The sequence below is a fragment of the Anomaloglossus baeobatrachus genome, chromosome 5 (genome assembly GCF_048569485.1).
Source record: "Anomaloglossus baeobatrachus isolate aAnoBae1 chromosome 5, aAnoBae1.hap1, whole genome shotgun sequence".
Lineage (NCBI taxonomy): Eukaryota > Metazoa > Chordata > Amphibia > Anura > Aromobatidae > Anomaloglossus > Anomaloglossus baeobatrachus.
The window spans coordinates 402,545,870-402,565,701 of record NC_134357.1 but is presented as its reverse complement, the minus strand read 5'-3'; the positions used below and the strand labels follow the sequence as shown (position 1 = coordinate 402,565,701).

At 46.0% G+C, this 19,832-nt stretch overlaps 1 protein-coding gene across 3 annotated transcripts in view; it reads right to left on the bottom strand.

The window, feature by feature from the left end:
• LOC142310214 (vasoactive intestinal polypeptide receptor 1-like) overlaps window positions 1-19,832 on the bottom strand; it is a 281,055-nt gene that overhangs the window by 39,707 nt on the left and 221,516 nt on the right. For all 3 annotated transcript variants that reach the window (XM_075347700.1, XM_075347701.1, XM_075347702.1), the window contains exon 10: window positions 15,565-15,656. In XM_075347700.1, the coding sequence (XP_075203815.1) occupies window positions 15,565-15,656 (92 nt within the window). The remainder of the gene's footprint in view (window positions 1-15,564; window positions 15,657-19,832) is intronic.

Sequence of the window (19,832 nt, the reverse complement as noted above, 5' to 3'; positions counted from 1 at the left end):
TGTGGTGCTGCACAGCTGTCACACTGCTTTTACCTACAAAAAATGTTACTTTAGCCCCAAATTTTACATTTTCACAAGGGTATCAGAAAAAATGCTTCATACAATTTGTTGTGCAATTTCTCATGAGTATGCCTATACCCATATGTGTATACTATTTGGACACAATACAGGGCTTCGAAGGGAAGGAGCGCCATTTCACTTATTGAACTCAAAATTGGCTGGAAGAGATCCATTAATGTGCCAAAACAGTGGAAACCACCCACAACTAACTCGATTTTGGAAATCAGACCTCTCAACTAATTTATCTAGATGTTCGGTGAGCTCCTTGAACTCCCAGGTAGGTGCTTCACAGAATTTTAGAACATTGAGCCATAAAAATGAAAACATACTTTTGACTTTCAGGCTCTATACAAGGGGCTACTGATAAGTCTTTGGCTTTGTGTTCTTTTTTGTTTCTATGGTAACGAATGTTATATTACATGACAGCCTTATGTGTCTAATATAGGTTTTCAAACTTTTGTGTTTGTTGCTTATGGCAACAGTGTGCTACGCACGCGGGAAAACAAAATGGTGGAGTTTAATGCAATATGCACAGCAACTGAGAACAGAGGACTGATAAAATTATTGTTTCTGCAAGGAAAGTCCGCAAAGGATATTCAGGGTGATATGTTGCAGACATTGGGGTATCAATGCCCTTTATATTCCACACTTAAGAACTGTGTTGCCAAATTTAAAACAGGCCACTTCAGCACCAATGATGAGGAACGTCCTGGATGATGAGAGTGGTTGTTGTTCCAGAGATCGTCAATGCTGTGCACAACCTCATCATTTCCAGACTGATAAGAACTTCCTAGATTGACTGGTCACTATGGATGCGACCTTGATTTATTTGTATGACCCTGAAAACAAGGAGCAGTCAAAAGAATGGAGACACACTCGTTCAAAGAAGTTCAGGGTGCAAAAATCAGCCACTAAGGTGAAGGCGTCTGTGTTCTGGGATAAGGAGGACGTGCTGCTAGTGGACTACCTTTAAAAGGGTTCCACCATCAATGCAAGGTATTACATTGTACTTTTGGACCAATTGAAGACAGCGCTGAAGGCCAAAAGGCGTGGCAAGCTGTCCAAAGGAAACTTGTTCCTTCAAGATAACTCCTCCTCTCACACTGCATAAGCGACCACAGCAAAACTGACAGAGCTGGGCTTTCAGCTGGTTGATCACCCACCTTATTCACCAGATCTAGCTCCTCCAAACTATCATCTGTTTCCAGACCAGAAGAAACACCTCAAGGGTACCAAATTTCACACCATTTCTGATGCCGTGGCTACAGATGCCTGGTTTTAGGCACAACCAAAATCTTTCTTTTTGCTAGGCTTACAGAACTAGGAATACCAATGTAAGAATTGTGTTGACATCAGTGGAGAGTATGTGGAATACATGTAAAGTTTCATCATCCTATCTCGTTTCTTTTTGGGTAAAGCCAAAGACTTATCAGCAACCCCTCGTATCTCACCATCCTCTGCAGCTTTGTGAGACTACTTTCAATTTATAGATAATCATCTTGGCTATCTCCTACATAAATTTGACTTGCAACTACTTAGCATATGTGTAGTTATGCAGATTCTTGTCAAGTCACTTCACTGTTACTATTTTGTTTTTTTTAAATCTAAATTTAAATGTTTATTATTTTATTAGTTTTTTTTAATCCAACTTTGGCTTTCAACATTGCCTGAATCCTTCTTGGTATTCTCTCAAATGCTGAATTGTCCAAGCACTTTGAAATGGAATCCCAACGAAAGGATGAATTGAGTGAATGGTCTCTAGATAAAAACAGTGATAGGAAAATTCCCCGACAGAGAGACAACCGGTGGATTTAAAAGTAGGAAATGTTCTGTCAGCTCGATGCTGAAGAATCCTGATAGTAGCCCCCGTAGCATACTTGATAATCCATAGTCAGACCAGACAGGAGATTTTAGTGTATAGGCCCTGTCACACTAAGCAACATCGCTAGCAACATCGCTGCTAACGAACAACTTTTGTGACGTTGCTAGCGATGTTGCTGTGTGTGACATCCAGCAACAACCTGGCCCCTGCTGTGAGGTCGTTGGTTGTTGCTGAATGTCCTGGGCCATTTTTTAGTTGTTGCTGTCCTGCTGTGAAGCACAGATCGCTGTGTGTGACATCGACAGAGCAACAACTAAATGTGCAGGCAGCAGGAGCCGGCTTCTGCGGAGGCTGGTAACCAATGTAAACATCGGGTAACCAAGAAGCCCTGTCCTTGGTTACCCGATATTTACCTTTGATACCAGCCTCCTCCGCTCTCACTGTCAGTGCCGGCTCCTGCTCTGTGCACATGTAGCTGCAGCACACATCGGGTTAATTAACCCCATGTGTGCTGTAACTAGGAGAGCAAGGAGCCAGCACTAAGCATTGTGCGCTGCTCCCTGCTCTGTGGACATTTAGCTGCAGCACACATCGGGTTAATTAACCCGATGTGTGCTGTAACTAGGAGAGCAAGGAGCCAGTGCTAAGCATTGTGCGCTGCTCCCTGCTCTGTGCACATTTAGCTGCAGCACACATCGGGTTAATTAACCCGATGTGTGCTGTAACTAGGAGAGCAAGGAGCCAGCGCTCAGTGTGCGCTGCTCCCTGCTCTCTGCACGTGTAGCTCCGTGCAGTGGTAACCAAGGTAAATATCGGGTTGGTTACCCGATATTTACCTTAGTTACCAAGCGCAGCATCTTCCACGCTGCGCTGGGGGCTTGTCACTGGTTGATGGTGAGCTCACCAGCAACTCGTGTAGCCACGCTCCAGCGATCCCTGCCAGGTCAGGTTGCTGGTGGGATCGCTGGAGCGTCGCTTAGTGTGACATCTCACCAGCAACCTCCTAGCAACTTACCAGCGATCCCTATTGTTGGTGGGATCGCTGGTAAGTTGCTTAGTGTGACGGTACCTTAAGTGTATCTGACTACAGTATTAACCATAGGAGGTGGTCACAGAGAGGGAGGTCTGACAAAGTTACTTATCTTTTAAATGGAATTACTGAATCAGAGATTGCATCAGTAACTAAAAAGGGATTGATGACAGACAGACTGTGTTTTGAGGCAGAAGTTCAAAGTCGATAGAGAAGATTCTATGGTCAGGTTCTGAAAGGTGCGGGCAGGGCGGTATGTAAGATGGTGATGCTGGTACCGGTAGTACTATGAGATTCATTAGGGTGTGTCTGCCTATTCACATACCTCTACTCATGGGTGTGTCACTTATGTTATAATGGTGTCTGTTTGTTTAGTACATGGTCAGTGTGGGAAGGCTGTGATGCCTTTAGAAGGAAGCATTAGCTTGCCCTGACCAGGGCAATGTGTACAGGTTGTGACAGCCCTGGAAGGAATCCTCTGAGAGAAGAGAGGGTTTGCTTCTTCTGACTGGGGTCAGTATGTGGATACTGCTGCATCTCCTTTCGGATACTTCTAGGGAGAAGTAGTATCTACACCGAAGCGGGGGTACTGCAAGTGAAACGTACTGAAAACCGTATACATTTTCCTTTAAGCCGGAAGAGGATTTGTGCTATGTTGCTGAAAAGTGGCTTATATACTTGTCATGCCTTCATAGAAATGCATATAATTATTTTATTATGCCATGTAATAAGATAACATTTAGTAATTGACATTGATACTGATGCTGTGATATCCAACAGCGCCATCTGTTGACAATGCTGTCTTACTGCAGTTACTTTAATATTTCACTGGTTACTGGGCAATGAAAATTGTTCTACCAAGGCTTATGTAGTTACCCATCAGACTTTGCATAGGCTCTGCCCCTTCTTCTCCTTCAGCAGCCATTTCAGTTACATGGACATAGACATTTGCATGCTGATTATCTCTCCAGATTTCTGCTCCTTATGTTTGCCTCTACATAACACAGTCGGTGAGTTATGATCCCCTGGTGTGGGCTCATCAAATTATAATGTAGTTGCTCTGTTCTGCAAGTATTATCCTGTCATTAAGCTAATATGTATTCGCCATGTAGTGCATTTACCCTGCATGTCCTGTATCAAATGGAATGCTATGTAACTCCTCAGATATGTTGTATGTTGTACTTAGTATTTTCATTTATTTCTTATAGTTTTACACTGATCTCATTAATAAAAGTTGTAAAGGACCCCCAGCGTCCGAGTCAATGCATTGATGGGAAAGAGTTAAGCTGTCTGTCAACTCGTCTTCCAAAGCACAGATTGAGGGTGCCAGAACAATACTGTTAAAATATACAAGCAGAACTTTTTAAGATAAAGTGCTCCTGTCACTATTTTAAGAAGCAAGCTAAGTGAATAACCCCAACAATTTCTTCTTTGCGTTATGGACAGTTCACCATTTTTATTGGTTATCCTGATATCTTGGTTCTGCTCACCAAAAAGTTGGATCTTTGGGTTCCTACTTCATTATATTTTTAGGATTTGGGGACCTATATATATATATATATATATATATATATATATATATATATATTAGAGGTCGGGCAATCAAAGTTTGCTATTAAGCCCCATGATTTTTATGATTGCCCCTGATTATAATCCACCCATACCATACTTCTATGTGCTGTACAAGGAGATTTAATTGTCTTCTGTCAACCGCTTGTCAGAGCCAAGAATGTATTAACACCCCATAAGTAATCTGTTACATTATATTGCTCTTTTTATAGAGGTGAATGTTCTTGCACAATAATATAAAGACGCATATTAATTATATGTTATACTTTCCACAAATGTATTGAGTATCTTCCTAATTAGTTTCATATTTTTATAGTGTGCCCACATCATCAGCCCTGCGTAGAGGTGACGTAAATCCCGTAAATCCATCTAGCTATTATTTTTCTGTAGGATGATGAATATAGTAAGGGGTATTTGTAGTGTAGAGGATTATAAATATACGCCGCCCATCACTCCCAGGGAGTCACACAACTTTCTTACATTAAGGGATGAGAATCCGTGAACAAGCAAACGTTCATTAGCGGTTATAGGCCCATCAATCGATGTGTATATAGTCAATTAGCGCGCGTTAACAGGCTGAGATTGGACTGTGTCAATGAATTATACATTGCATAAGATTTTTAAAGGGAATCTGTCAGTGGGATCATAGGAAGCTGAATAAAATGATACTTTGATATCTGTGATCCGATGTCTTATTCAAAAGAAATCCATATTCTTAATATGTAAATGAGCTGTTAAGATCTATGGGCCAAAAACTGTCTTATTTTTTGGTGGTCATTTGAAGTCGGAATCCGCTAAGGAGTGGGTAACAACTCACCTGCCGCATCAACTAGCCCTGAAGGGTTAAAATATTGGGGTCAAAGTGTTGCCTTGGGCATGAAAAAATACTGGATGTAAAATTCACACTGAGTGAACTACATATCTTCCATTTTGTCTTATCTATATATATATATAATTGCCTTAGTCTGTCTGTCTGTCTGTCTTGCTCCAAAATGACGTCATTACAGTGACAACCGTCACATTGGCCGCTCGGCTCGGCCCGGCCCCGCCCCCCACACGCATTGGCCACTTGGCTCAGCCCAGCCACGCCCTCCACACGCATTGGCCGCTTGGCTCAGCCCGAAAACGCCCCCCCGCACACTTTGCCCGCTCAGCCACGCCCCCCACACACTTTGCCCCCTCGGCCACGCCCCCCACACACTTTTCCCGCTTGGCCATGCCCCCGCACACTTTTCCCGCTCGGCCACGCCCCCGAACACTTTGCCCACTTGACCACGCCCCCACACACTTTGCCTGCTTGGCCACGCCCCCCGCACACATTGGGCACCTATTAGACACCTCCCCCCAGGACTACTCCACCTATTAGACACCCCCCTAGGACTACTCTTCCTATTAGACACCTCACCTCCAGGACTACTCCTCCTATTAGACTCCTCTCGCCCAGGACTACTCCACCTTTTATACTCCTCTCTCCCCAGGAATACTCCTCCTATTATACACCTCCCCCCAGGACTACTCCTCCTATTAGACTCCTCTCCCCCAGGACTACTCCTATTATACTCCTCTCTCCCCAGGACTACTCCTCCTATTATACTCCTCTCCCCCAGGACTACTCCTCCTATTAGACTCCTCCCCCCAGGACTACTCCTCCTATTAGACTCTTCTCCCCACAGGACTACTCCTCCTATTAGACTCCTCCCCCCAGGACTACTCCTCCTATTAAACTTCTCCCCCCAGGATTACTCCTCCTATTAGACTCCTCTCCCCCCAGGACTACTCCTCCTATTATCCTCCTCTCTCCCCAGGACTACTCCTCCTATTATACTCCTCTCCCCCCAGGACTACTCCTCCTATTATACTCATTTCCCCCCAGGACTACTCCTATTATACTCCTCTCTCCCCAGGACTACTCCTCCTATTATACTCCTCTCCCACGAGGACTACTCCTCCTATTATACTCCTCACCTCCAGGACTACTCCTCCTATTATACTCCTCTTTCCCCAGGACTACTCCTTCTATTATACTCCTCTCCCCCCAGGACTACTCCTCCTATTATACTCATTTCCCCCCAGGACTACTCCTCCTATTATACTCCTCTTTCCCCAGGACTACTCCTTCTATTATACTCCTCTCCCCCCATGACTACTCCTCCTATTATACTCCTCTCCCCCAGGACTACTCCTCCTATAATTCTCATTTTCCCCCAGGACTACTCCTCCTATTATACTCCTCTCCCCCCATGACTACTCCTCCTATTATACTCCTCTCCCCCAGGACTACTCCTCCTATTATACTCATTTTCCCCCAGGACTACTCCTCCTATTATACTCCTCTCTCCCCAGGACTACTCCTCCTATTATACTCCTCACCTCAAGTACTACTCCTCTCTCCCCAGGACTACTCCTTCTATTATACTCCTCTTCCCCCCAGACTACTCCTCGTATTATACTCCTCTCTCCCCAGAACTACTCCTCCTATTATACTCCTCTCTCCCCAGTACTACTTCTCCTATTATACTCCTCTCTCCCCAAGACTATGCCTCCAACACACACACACTGCACAAAACATACCACCCCCCAAAACACACACACGCACCCCACACACACACCCACACAAACCGCGCAACACACACAGCACCACACATACAACGCTGCAGACACACAGCGCTCCACAAACAACGCAACACACACAATGCAACACACAAACAACACCGCTCTCACCCCCCGCCACACCCAGAACATGTACAGCGCCCTACACAAACACTTGGCAACTACACACAAAAACATCTATATATATATATATAACAAAAATCATACATTAACTACACAATAAATTCTAGAATACCCGATGCGTTAGAATCGGGCCACCTTCTAGTATAATTAAAACTACATATAGTGTTAAGTAAATGTTACAGTTCGTAACACATACACATATGTCATACTGTCACATGTGAGATATATTGGTAAATCCATTTGTATACCCCATAGTGATATATACTTTTCCTCTTTCAGTATGCTGATATTTATTGGATCTAGATAAAACAACTTATGGTTGATTGATTTCATAATGATTGTGATTTTGTGATTTATTCTTGATTGTAAAGTTGACTGGTGGAGCGATATAACTATTCCCTCTTTTTAGAAGAAAAATCCAGCACTGGGTATAAATTTAAAAGTCCATCTTTTTATTTAGAATTCATTAAAATCCAGCCCATGAAGTGCCATCACAAGGAACCATATAGGAGCAGAACAACGTGCTTCGACGCTCAGGTCTTAATCATGTTCTTATTCATATTCCCTCTTTTTGGGATATACCGCCGGCTGGGCCACTAAATTGTGAGATAATTTGTAATTTAGACCCTTAGGGTTTCCTTTGTTTATTTATATAGATATTTATTTAAATAAATTTTTCGAAACCAATAAAAATTAAGATTTTAGGAGTATTTTTTCTGTCCTTAGTCACTTCCTTACCACCAGCCTACCGACCCCTAGGTGGACAGCCCTATTCCAGCTAGACAGCCCACTGATGTGTCTGACAGGGTGTGGTGTGAGGTGCGATTGGGATTTTTGGATGCGGATGGAGGCAGTACCATAGGTTGGAAACCCAGAACCAAAAGGGGTTGAGTCCTGCACCACAAGATAAAGAGGGTGCAGTACCCTGTGACACCCTGACTAGTTCAGGGGCGTCACAATCACATTGCCGCTCCACTCATATGCAAGTCTCATATTTAGTCATGTGACAATTCACTTCTCTTTCTACTTCTGTTTTTCAGTGAAGACTGAGAGAGTTAGGCTGGGGCCACACGGGGCACTACTGCGATGCTCGCATGAGACTTGGCTCGCGCTGGTAGCACAGCAGGAGCCGAGTGTCATACGAGTGTGCCTGCATCTGAGGTCCGATCATGTGAGCAGACCTCAGCTGCGGGGGGGCGGGCTGGCACGGAAGAGGGGAGGGAGGGATCTATCTCCCTCTCTCCTCCGTAGTCAGCTATTGCCATTCTCGCACTGCACTGGCAGTACACCAGTGTACCGCGAGTGCAGTGCGATTTTTCTCTCGCCCCATTCACTTGAATGGGTGCGAGACAAAGAGTCTCAGCTTAAAATCGCAGCATGCTGTGATTGTTTTCTCGGTCCGATTAGGGCTGAGAAAATAATCGCTCATGTGTGCTGACACACAGGCTAGAATTGGTCCGAGGGGAATGCAATGTTTTATCACACTCCACTCGCACCGATATTCTCGCCGTGTGGCTTAGGCCTTAGGAAGAGCAGCTTGTCAGCACCTGTCTAATATGCAAATCATATATGAATGAGCGGTCACATGATGACTACCCAAACCGCGGGGCGGGGGGGGCCCAAACAGGATTCTTGCCCCGGGTGCCAGAAAGCCTAGATGCACCTCTGGCTAGAAGGGCTACAACCGCATGAAAAACCGCACCAACAATTGACATGCTCCAGGTTTTTTCTGCACCAAATCTACAAGGTAAAAAAGAAGCCATATGAGCGCAGCACTTCAGGATTCTCATTAACTTTACTGGAATAAAGATAGACATGAAGATTTGGGCAACAAACTGTAAGATAAACCACCAAATCTCCATAAAAAAATGCACCATGCGCACAGGGCCTAAGAGGGGCAATGGCCTTTGTGTTTTGGGTTAAGACACACTGGTGAATATAGAAAGAATCTGTGTATATTGAGTAGAATAAAAAAAAACCCTATATTTCTTGTACTATATTAGTCACAGTCCCACTCTGCTACTCACTACTTTGACTACATTACACGCACAGCTCTGCTATGCACAGATTACACTCACTTCTGTTTCTTAGGCACCTTCACACGTAAGTGATTATGGTACATATGTGACAGTTTTTAGACGTACCAGAATCACGGACATACGCAGACCCATTAAGATCAATGAGTCTGCGCACACATCAGTGATTTCTCACTGAGCGTGTCTCCATGCGGCGTACCCGCGTGTCCGTGATTTCCTTACGGAGACAAGTTCCTTATTTTCTGGCATCACTAATGTCCCAGTCCACACTATGGTGTGATCTGTGAAACACGTACCAGAAAAACACGTACATTTAAAATGAAAAGCTTTTTAAACTCACTCATCTCCAGCGATGCTGTGTTTAGCCGCTGCTGTCTCTGCTTCCAGGCCGACTAATTATACTTATACATATGCACTGCACCGCCGACGCGGAAGTAGCTGCAGCAGTGAGACAACAGCAGCCGGACACAGCATCATGGAAGATATCAGCACCACGGACAGCAGGAGAGTGGACAGGTGAGTATAATATAATAATAATAATATTTATTCATTTATATATATATATATATATATATATATATATATAGTATTGATAGATAGATATATATATATAGATATATATATAGTATAATAAGTGCCTGTTCTCCGTGTATTATCACAGATAGCACACGGAGATCACACGTGTGCCAAAATCACAGCACACGGAGGGACACACGCACCTTTATCACATCAGTGAAAACCATCTGTGTTCTTCACTGACGTGTGAAGGGGGCCTTAAGCCTGCTTTACATGTTACGATTCTGCATACGATATCATATGCGATCGTAACCGCCCCCATCGTATGTGCGGCACGTTCAATTTTGTTGAATGTGCCGCACAAATGATTAAGCCCCATCACACGTACTTACCCGTCCATACGACCTCGATGTGGGCGGCGAACGTCCACTTCCTGGAGTGGGAGGGACGTTCGGCGTCACATCGACGTCACGCGGCAGCCGGCCAATAGAAGCGGAGGGGCGGACCTGAGCGGGACATAAACATCCCGCCCACCTCCTTCCTTCTGCATTGCTGGCCGGGAGCTGCAGGACGCAGGTAAGATCTGTTCATCATTCCCAGGGTGTCACACACTGCGATGTGTGCTACCCCGGGTACGATGAGCAATCTGACGTCCAATTCATGAGGAATGAACGACGTGCATGCGATGAACGTTTTACCGTTCAATCTCAATCGCACGTAGCTGTCACACACTACAATGTACCTTACGATGCCGGATGTGCGTCACTTACGACGTGACTAGCAAAAGTATAGAAGGTTATAAATAGCATAATCTTACAGGTAGATAGAAGAGCGACCAAGATTATTAGAGGAATGGGTGGGCTGCAATACCAAGACAGGTTATTAAACTTGGGGTTAGTTAGTTAGGAAAAACAAAGGCTTAGGGGGATCTAATCACAATGTATAAATATATGAGGGGACAGTACAGAGACCTTTCCAAAGATCTCTTTACACCTAGGCCTGCGACTGGAACACGGGGGCATCCGCTACGTCTTGAGGAAAGAATGTTTAATCATAATCACAGATGAGGATTCTTTACTGTACGAGCAGTGAGACTATGGAGCTCTCTGCCGTATGATGTTGTATTGAGGGATTCACAAGTAAAATTTAAGCAGAGCCTGATCGCATTAATTGAAAAATATAATATTACCAGTTATGTATATTGGATTTTATGACAGGGTGTTGATCCAGGGAACTAGTCTGATTGCCGTATGTGGAGTCAGGAAGGAATTTTTTTCCCCATTGGAGCTTATTTGACACATTGGGGTTTTTTTGCCTTCCTCTGGATCAACATGTTAGGCTACGGGTTGAACTAGATGGACTTAAGGCTACTTTACACACTGCGATATCGGTCCCGATATCGCTAGTGTGCGTACCCGCCCCCATCTGTTGCGCGACATGGGCATATCGCTGCCCGTGCCGCACAACATCGCCCAGAGCCGTCACACATACTTACCTGTCCGGCGACGTCGCTGTGACCGGCGAAACGCCTCCTTTCTAAGGGGGCGGTTCGTGCGGCGTCACAGCGACGTCACTGAACCGCCGCCCAATCGCAGCGGAGGGGCGGAGATGAGCGGGACGTAACATCCCGCCCACCTCCTTCCTTCCGCATAGCGGCCGGGAGGCAGGTAGGGAGACGTTCCTCGCTCCTGCGGCGTCACACGCAGCGATGTGTGATGCCGCAGGAACGAGGAACAACCTCGTTACTGCTGAAGTAACGATTTTTGGGAATTAGGACCCGTGTAGCCGATTAGCGATAAATCACGCTTTTGCGACGATTTTACATCGCTGAACGCTGTTACACAAAGCTATATCGCTAACGATTGCGGAAGTGCGTCACCAAAACCGTGACCCCAACGACAAAATTCGGGCGATATCGCAGTGTGTAAAGCCCGCTTTAGAGTCTCCCTTCAACCTTAAAAACTATGAAACTATGAAACTATGAAACCCCTCCGACACATTGTAAGATATATTGTAGCGTGTAAAACGAGCTTAAGACACAGTTTATTAGCGAACACATTACCAACACAGCTCTCCTGTGCTTACATCATTCTACACACATTCTAACTTTTGTCAAGAAATATTTGAAGTAATATAATGGCAACACAGCAGAGCTAAGATTGCTGCACATAGAAAACATAATATATCCATCAGCTCTGTGCTCTTTAATGAACACTGGTTCTGTTTGTGAAACAATAAAAGCAGCTCTGACTTCCCCCCCTCCTCCAGTGACTGATGGAGCTTCTGGTCAGTTAGTAGTTTGTGCACATTGTATACACCCTAGTGTAACTAACTTACCGGCCATTGAAACAAGAAGCACAGCTGGATTTCTCACTCACTCAGCCTCTTCCTCCTGATTGCCGACTGCTGTCCACGGTTGGAGCCAGAGACATCTTGCTGCTACTACAAGATGCCTGGAGAGAGGAGTCAGAGCTGCGCCTCCTTCTTTTGAGCTGCTCCCGTCCTGTCACAACATCAAAGGGCCTTCAGAACTGCTTAAGTGGCCCACATCAGGGAGCGGCCCCTCTGACAAATGCCAAAATTGCCCTATGGCCAGTCCGGCCTTGATTAGGCGGCATTCATGCAGGTAATTGTATAGGATTATACCTGACACTTTTCCTGATGCTCTGAGGACATCATCTGGAATTCTGGATACTTTTTTCCATTTACCAATTCTACCTCAATCTACCTTATTGTTTTACTCTGAGTTATTATTTACCCTGACTTTAAATTATTGCCTAGAGGCATATTTTAACTGTATTATTCATCTGATAATATGTATTCTGACTGAATATTTTGTAAAAAGATGTACACAGGCAGAAATACCCTTGTCATTGCTACTTTTCTTAAAGTGGGACAAGTGCTCATTCCATACCTTAGGGCTTATTCAGACGACCATTCCATTTGTCCTGCTCAGTTCCTTTATTTTTGCGGACCTACTGACAATGACAAGACCATGTTTTCATTGTGTTTTGTGTAGGAATGGATGGGACACGGAAGAGCTTCCGTGTCCATATATCTCTTCCGTTATTATGGAACATGTCCTATTCTGTTTCGCAAAATGCGGACTGTGACCCAGTACAAATCAATAGGTCCACAAAATACATGGAAGCCACGCATAAGCACTCCATGTGGCTTCAGTCTATGGGTGCCCCTGCTAGCCCGGCAGCGGTCACACATCAGTGTGTGAGCAGCTGCGGTGATGACAAGCGCGAATGTCAGGAGGTCAGCTAAGTTCATTGCCTGTGTTGATGAGCTCTGCTGAACTCGTGACGTCAGCGCTCGTCACTGAGTTCCATGGTCCGCTGTGTTCTCACATCAAGTATCATGGGCTGAGACTGGTGCTAACATTCGCGTGAGAACACGGCGGTCATGGAAGATAAGTGCTGACATCATGAGTTCAGAAGAATTCATCACCTCACGTAATGAACTCAGATAACCTCATGACGTTGGCGCTCGTCATCCCATGCGGTGACCTGGCCTGACCTAATGATGTTAGCTCAGGTCACTGCACTGCTCTCCCAGCCAATGTGGAACATTCTGTTTTTCATTGACTGGAACAGTGAATATGGATCATCGTGGGACCTTCAAAATGGATTACGCCGGACCCGGATTTGTTTTATCTTTTAACTAAATTGGTGAAAGAGGGAATGTATTGGGGATTATTTTTTCAATAAAAAATTTTTTGTCGTTCATTTTTTTTCTTATTACTCATTTGGTTAGTGATGTTGGGTATCAGATAAACGTCATGACACCACTAATGCAAGGGCTTGATGCCAGGTGACATTACACAACTAGTATCATCCCCATATATTACCCCGTTTGCCACCACACCAGGGCAACCGGATGAGCTGAGGCGAAGCGCCAGGATTGGCGCATGTAATGAATGCGCCACTTCTGGGGTGGCTGCAGAATGCTATTTTTAGGTTGAGGAGGATCCAATATCCGCGGACATACCTACTCTGAGAATACTAGACCACAGCTGTCTGCTTCACATGAGCTGGCTACAAAAAATAGGGGTGGACTCCACGTCGTTTTTGGGGGGGAAAAAATAATGAATTTGTGGCTAAAACAAGGATAAACACCCTTTAGAGCCACATGAAAGGCACTAAAGGGTGCAAGATTACAAAATGTATGGGAGTGGGACATTATATCTATCCATCTATCTATCTTTCTAGCTTTTGACTGTATGTAACCCTCCTTCCATTTTTTTTGCGGATGGCGCAGAGCCCGTATATGGAACAGAACAGAACAAATGCGGTTATCAAACGGATGCATACATATGTGGAAAAACAGGACCGTTTTTTGCAGACCGCAAAAACGGGACAATCGTGTGAATGTAGTTTTAGCCTGTATGGTCCTGGTGAATGTAGAGTGGCTTTCTGGTAATTCTTTTTAGAACCCAGCACCAAGGACACATGCTACATCACCACCCTTGTTGACAGCACCGTAACTTGGGTTGCCCAGGGCATGGCAAATATTTGGAGCTCCTTAACCAATGAACTGTTGGCACCATCTGAGACGCTTCTGTAGCATCCCAGGGGATCGGTGAAGATACTCGTCACTGGGCCGGTGAGGATCAGAGGATGTCATGGGTGTCCCTGCCCGGTTTAGTGACCCCGAGGTGTACACGGAGAAGGATGGGTGGAAATAAGGATGATGGTAGAGGCTGTTGTCATGACGCCACCTGCGGTATGCAGCCAAGTAATTAGCCGCCGCTGCTGTCTCTATCCTTCGGGGCAGATGGTAGTAGCAACCGAGGTGTTTCTGCTCCCCATAGGTGGAGCGGGCCCCGGGGAGGATGATGAGGGCTGTAGTGTTGGCGGGCACCGAGGCGTGGGGCGGTGGCACCGGAAATGACAGGCAGACACAGTGTTTGCGGGTTCCAGGTGTTTTACTCAAAGTCTATGCCGCTCGCCTTGGAAGTACCGGTCACCCACTGTGATGGGCCCCGTTGACCTGGGGTAAGTTGGAAGAAGCCACCGGTGTTTGGAAAATATCCTTTCTAAGAGTTGCCACTACTGTAGTGAGGAACCCGGGCTGAACGTTCCGTGGCAAGCCACATGCCCCGTGAAAGAAGAAAAAGGAAGAAGGTAGTGGTGGTGTCTTGTCGCCAGAACAGAAGTCCGGGGTAGACTGACTGAAGATTGTGTATAGTGGCTCCTACTTCTACCCCAAGTGGAACCCACCCCCCAGGTGGCTGGTTCAGTGGCCGGGAAAGTCCCATGCTTCGTGATGGCCACCATCCTATCTACCCTGGGCATCCCCCCAGTTGGAAGGCACCTTACTGTATGTAAAGTGTGAATGTGGAACACCAGTGATTAACCCCCTCCTTACCTGAGGTGAATACCGCATCTTAAATAAGTTGCAGTACTCTGTGTCGACTGGAGCCGCAGGGGTGCCACACTTCCACCAGCCCAGTATTGAACTCCTTACCCAAAAGTACATATATTGTAATTTGAGAAATATACTTATGTGGTTATATGTTGAGGTTTAAAATCCCATTTTGTCTGTTTTGTTTTGCATAACCAGTTCCAATAAGGCACTCAGTGAATTTCTCCAAGAATTAGTGACACTTATCGCAGGTGTCCATCACTTGACAATGGGGTGCTGTGAGCGAAATTTTGTACCACTATGGACTTTATCTCACAGGGCAATTGTCCCCTCTGCCCCTCCCCGATTCTTGTGACACTCCTGGTTTGCTTGAAACATGAAGTTACATTCTATGTGTAAATGTAAGTTGTCTCAATATTACTCACATGTACTGCTGCTTGTAGTTTTTACTGATATCTGGACATCGAATTTTTTGCAGAAGAATTCGGATCACATTTAGAAATATGATGAAATTCAGCTAAAGAGTAAGAGAAGACAGGAAGAAATGATATCCCTGTAGATTGTTCATTCTAATTCTCGGTCTGCAGAATTACATTTCTTTAGTTTTTACTTTCAGAACTTGGAATTAGCTACTTCCTTTTGTTATGACTCATAAAACATGGCTCCCTTTATTAAAAAAAAAATTAAAGCACCACATCTATCTATAAATTGTTTATCACTAATGATGAGCAAGCACTGAAATGTTGAAGTGCTCGTTACTCGAATTGGGCAAGTCGTCTGTTCAGACGTGCGCAAATTGAGTAAAGAGTATAATGAAAGTCCATGGGAAATTCAAGCATTTTTCCAGCAGACCCTCCCAGGAGGTGAAATGGATAAAAACAGCAGTGAAATGGAATGGTAACAGCAGGTGGAAGATATCTGAATGCATCTCTGACTCCCAGGTCGTTGACAGGAACAATGTTGTCACTTTTGCGGAGTTACAATAAAATATACAAAACCAAAGGTAAAATAGATTTTACAGGAAAAAAATGTTAGAGAACATTATTTCCTGTATAATGATTTGTATAAAAGGCAAATTTAAAAAAAAAAAAAAACAAACCTTCTCTATCCCTTAAGCAGGCTTTACACGCTGCGACATCGCTAATGCGGAGTCGTTGGGGCCACGGAATTTGTGACGCACATCCGGCCGCATTAGCGATGCCGTTGCGTGTGACACCGATAAGCGATTTTGCATCGTTGCAAAAACGTGCAAAATCGCTAATCGGTGACATGGGGGTCCATTCTTAAAAATCGTTACTGCAGCAGTAACGAAGTTGTTCCTCGTTCGTGCGGCAGCACACATCGCTCCGTGTGACACCGCAGGAACGAGGAAGCTCCCCTTACCTGCCTCCCGGCCGCTATGCGGAAGGAAGGAGGTGGGCGGGATGTTACGTCCCGCTCATCTCCGCCCCTCCGCTGCTATAGGGCGGCGGTTCAGTGACGTTTCAGTGACGTCGCTGTGACGCTGCATGGACCGCCCCCTTAGAAAGGAGGCGGTTCGCCGGTCACAGCGACGTCGCCGGACAGGTAAGTATGTGTGACGGGTCTGGGCGATGTTGTGCGGCACGGGCAGCGATATGCCCGTGTCGCGCAACAGATGGGGCGGGTACCCACACTAGCGATATCGGGACCGATATTGCAGTGTGTAAAGTAGCCTTTAGGCTATGTTCACACATACAATTTTATCAATTGCTTTCAATGATGAAAAAAGCATTCACTGGTAAATATAATTTTAACATTTTACTACCCTATCTGTGCATGTGGTGAGTGTGACATGGTCAGACACATCCTGTTTAATATAAGAAGGATGAACTCTGACATTCACAAAGCCTATGCAGACAATGCAAGAACTGACAAAAATCAGAAGGAAGAGGGATTCCGATACACACTGTATTAGACATAAAGAAGGGCCTCATAAACATTTTGTTAAAATTGTTAGGTATTTAGACTCCAGACTCATAAACCCTATGCACTCAGTGCAAGGGCTGCCATAAATTAGGAGGGACTGCAATACACCCTGGAAAACATGTAAGGGAATTTTAGAGGTAGGCCTCTAAAAATTATGTAGTAGAGCATCATAAACACCCTGGAAAAATTTAATCAGTCAGGGCCGCATCATGACCCTGTTGATATGGTGGACGAGGACATCAAAAACAAAAAAAAACAAGAAATGTATACCCTTGTCTGAGTGGGAAGGGGTGCATGGGAATACATGAGGAAAAAAAGGAACATTTTAATTGGCTTTAGGTTCCACTGCTGTCGTTCAGTGAATTTGAAAAGTTTGGGCCAATCCAGGCCTTGTTCATTTTGATTAGAGTCAGTCTGTCAGCATTTTCCATTGACATGCGGATACGCCTAGCAGTTATTATTCCCCTGGTGGTTCTAAAAAACAGCAAAAAGCTAGCATCAGGGCAGGCCAGCACCTCCAAGACTTAGAGGGACAGTTCATGCCACTTGTTAAGCTTGGATACCCAATAATTGTACGGCACTGAGGAATCAGGGAGGAAGCTGGTACGATCTGCTAGGTACTCCTTCACCATTTTCATAAACTTTTACCTTTTTTTCAGAGTATCCCGCAAATCAGGGCCTTGGCGCTGGGAGGGTCTAATTAAACTGTCCCAGAAATTTGATAGTATTCCCCTGCCTCTGTTGGTCCTGCTCAGTGTCTCCCTCCTCTCTACTCCTTGGTTGTCCAAAGAACTATGACCTCTGTCGCCAGTCTTGTCAGATGGGAATTTTTTGAACAATTCTTGAACTATGGCCTTCGGACATAGCACTATTTTAGTAGCCCTCTCTGCTGCAGGAAGGAGATATATCTAGTTCTCCTTGTAGCATAGGTTGAGAAATGTGAACAACCAGTAATCCCTGTTGGTCAAAATGTGTATAACGCAAGGGTCATGTGACGCCCTGGACTATCCAGGTCATCCCAGGTAGTCACACACAACACCACACCCCCTCCCGGTTAGGTAACACCAGCCAAACTAAAACTCTTGTCACCACCCTCCAGGTTTGATGTCCACAACAGGGGGGTGGAGCCAAGCAGTGGGCTCCGCCCACCGAGGAGTTCACAGGCCTTGAGGCGGGAAACACAGGAGTCTAGCTCAGGCTCTAGAGGAGTCAAGTTCAAGGAGGAGTGTATAGCAGACAAGTTCACAGGCAGACCTGCGCTCAGGCCTGCCAAAAACTACTCCGGTGGCTGGGTCGGAGCCCAGTCACCATTGGCAAGGAGGCAGACGGTGGTGGCTGCCTGCAGGAGACCGGAAAATGACCGGTGGAACCGTAAGGGACCGGGACAGGGTAGTGGCCCACCGGAACCGAACCGGGGAGCCAACTGGATACCGGAGCACCAGGCAGGGTACTCAGACCCAGTACAAAGCCCTGAACTGACAAGGCAAAGTCGAATCAACTGATTATGGGCTGGACTTAAGGACCTACCCCACACAAGTCCCTTTGGAAGACAACAGCCCAACCATACAGGGTAAAGACACCGCCAAGGCACAGAGACCCAAAGGGCCAGCGTCTGCGGGCAAACGGGCTCCTCCGGCATATACAAGTCGGGAGCGGACTACCGGTGTCTAGGCATTGGAGTCAAAACATTTACACACAGAGGTGCAGGAGAAAGGCGGAAACCACCAACCTATCTGGAAGAAGCTGCAGCCGGCTGTGGGCCCCGTTAATCACTCCATTTGGTTTACCAGAGACTCCAGTGTCTTGTGTCAGAGTGAGTACACCACTGCCATCAGGCACCGCACCGCACTGAACCGCACCGCACTGCACCGCAACACTTCACCCTGCACCCCGGCCGTCGCCTACCGGGCCCCGGGACCAACACCCCCTACCCACGGAGGGGTCAACACCTAGCTGCGCCATTACATCATTCCCGGGAGCCCCCATGCCTTCACCGCAGCTGTGGTGTCCATAATCACCACAACCCGTGGGTGGCGTCACAAACTATCATCCCAAACTAAATACCCAAATCCCCGTGTGTAGCGCCAACTCCCTTGCAGAGCGACGTGAGAGGCTTGAGCCACCACCCGCAGTACGGGCACGGATCCGAGCGGCTCGGCGGTCGCAGCCGAGCCCGCGGGGCGGTACAGTCACAGGAAAACCAATGGGACATAAAGTCTGCCATGTGTGCCAGACTCACAACAGACAAGACTTCCCTCACCCCATTTCGAGGACAACTCTCTATTTCCTCCTCCACCTCTTTCTCTTCCTCCTGCTCCTCGTCTTCAGGCCATCCACCCTGAACAGATGAGAAGTGGGTGTTGGTAGTACCCTTTGTAGCACAGGCAACCATATCCTATTCCTCCTCCTTTTCCTCAGCCTTCTCCACCTCGTTATCACCCAATCCGAGCTGAGAAGATGAGATGTGGCTGGGCTGGTGAGTATCACCCTGTGTACTTTCTTTCCCCATCTCCACCTGGTCCACATGCATAGCTTCCTCTTTGTGAGTAGCAAGCATTTCAGTAGACGCAGAAGCAAGATGGTTACGCTAATTATGGTGTCATTGCTGCTCACCATCTTGGTTGATTCCTCAAAGTTTTGAGAACTGCACAGATGTCAGACACTCATCTGTTCTTATATGCGAAGGCTGACCGGAATAGCAACGCTGAATGTAGCCAGGCACTTTGGTGTTGGTTGGGTGAATTGG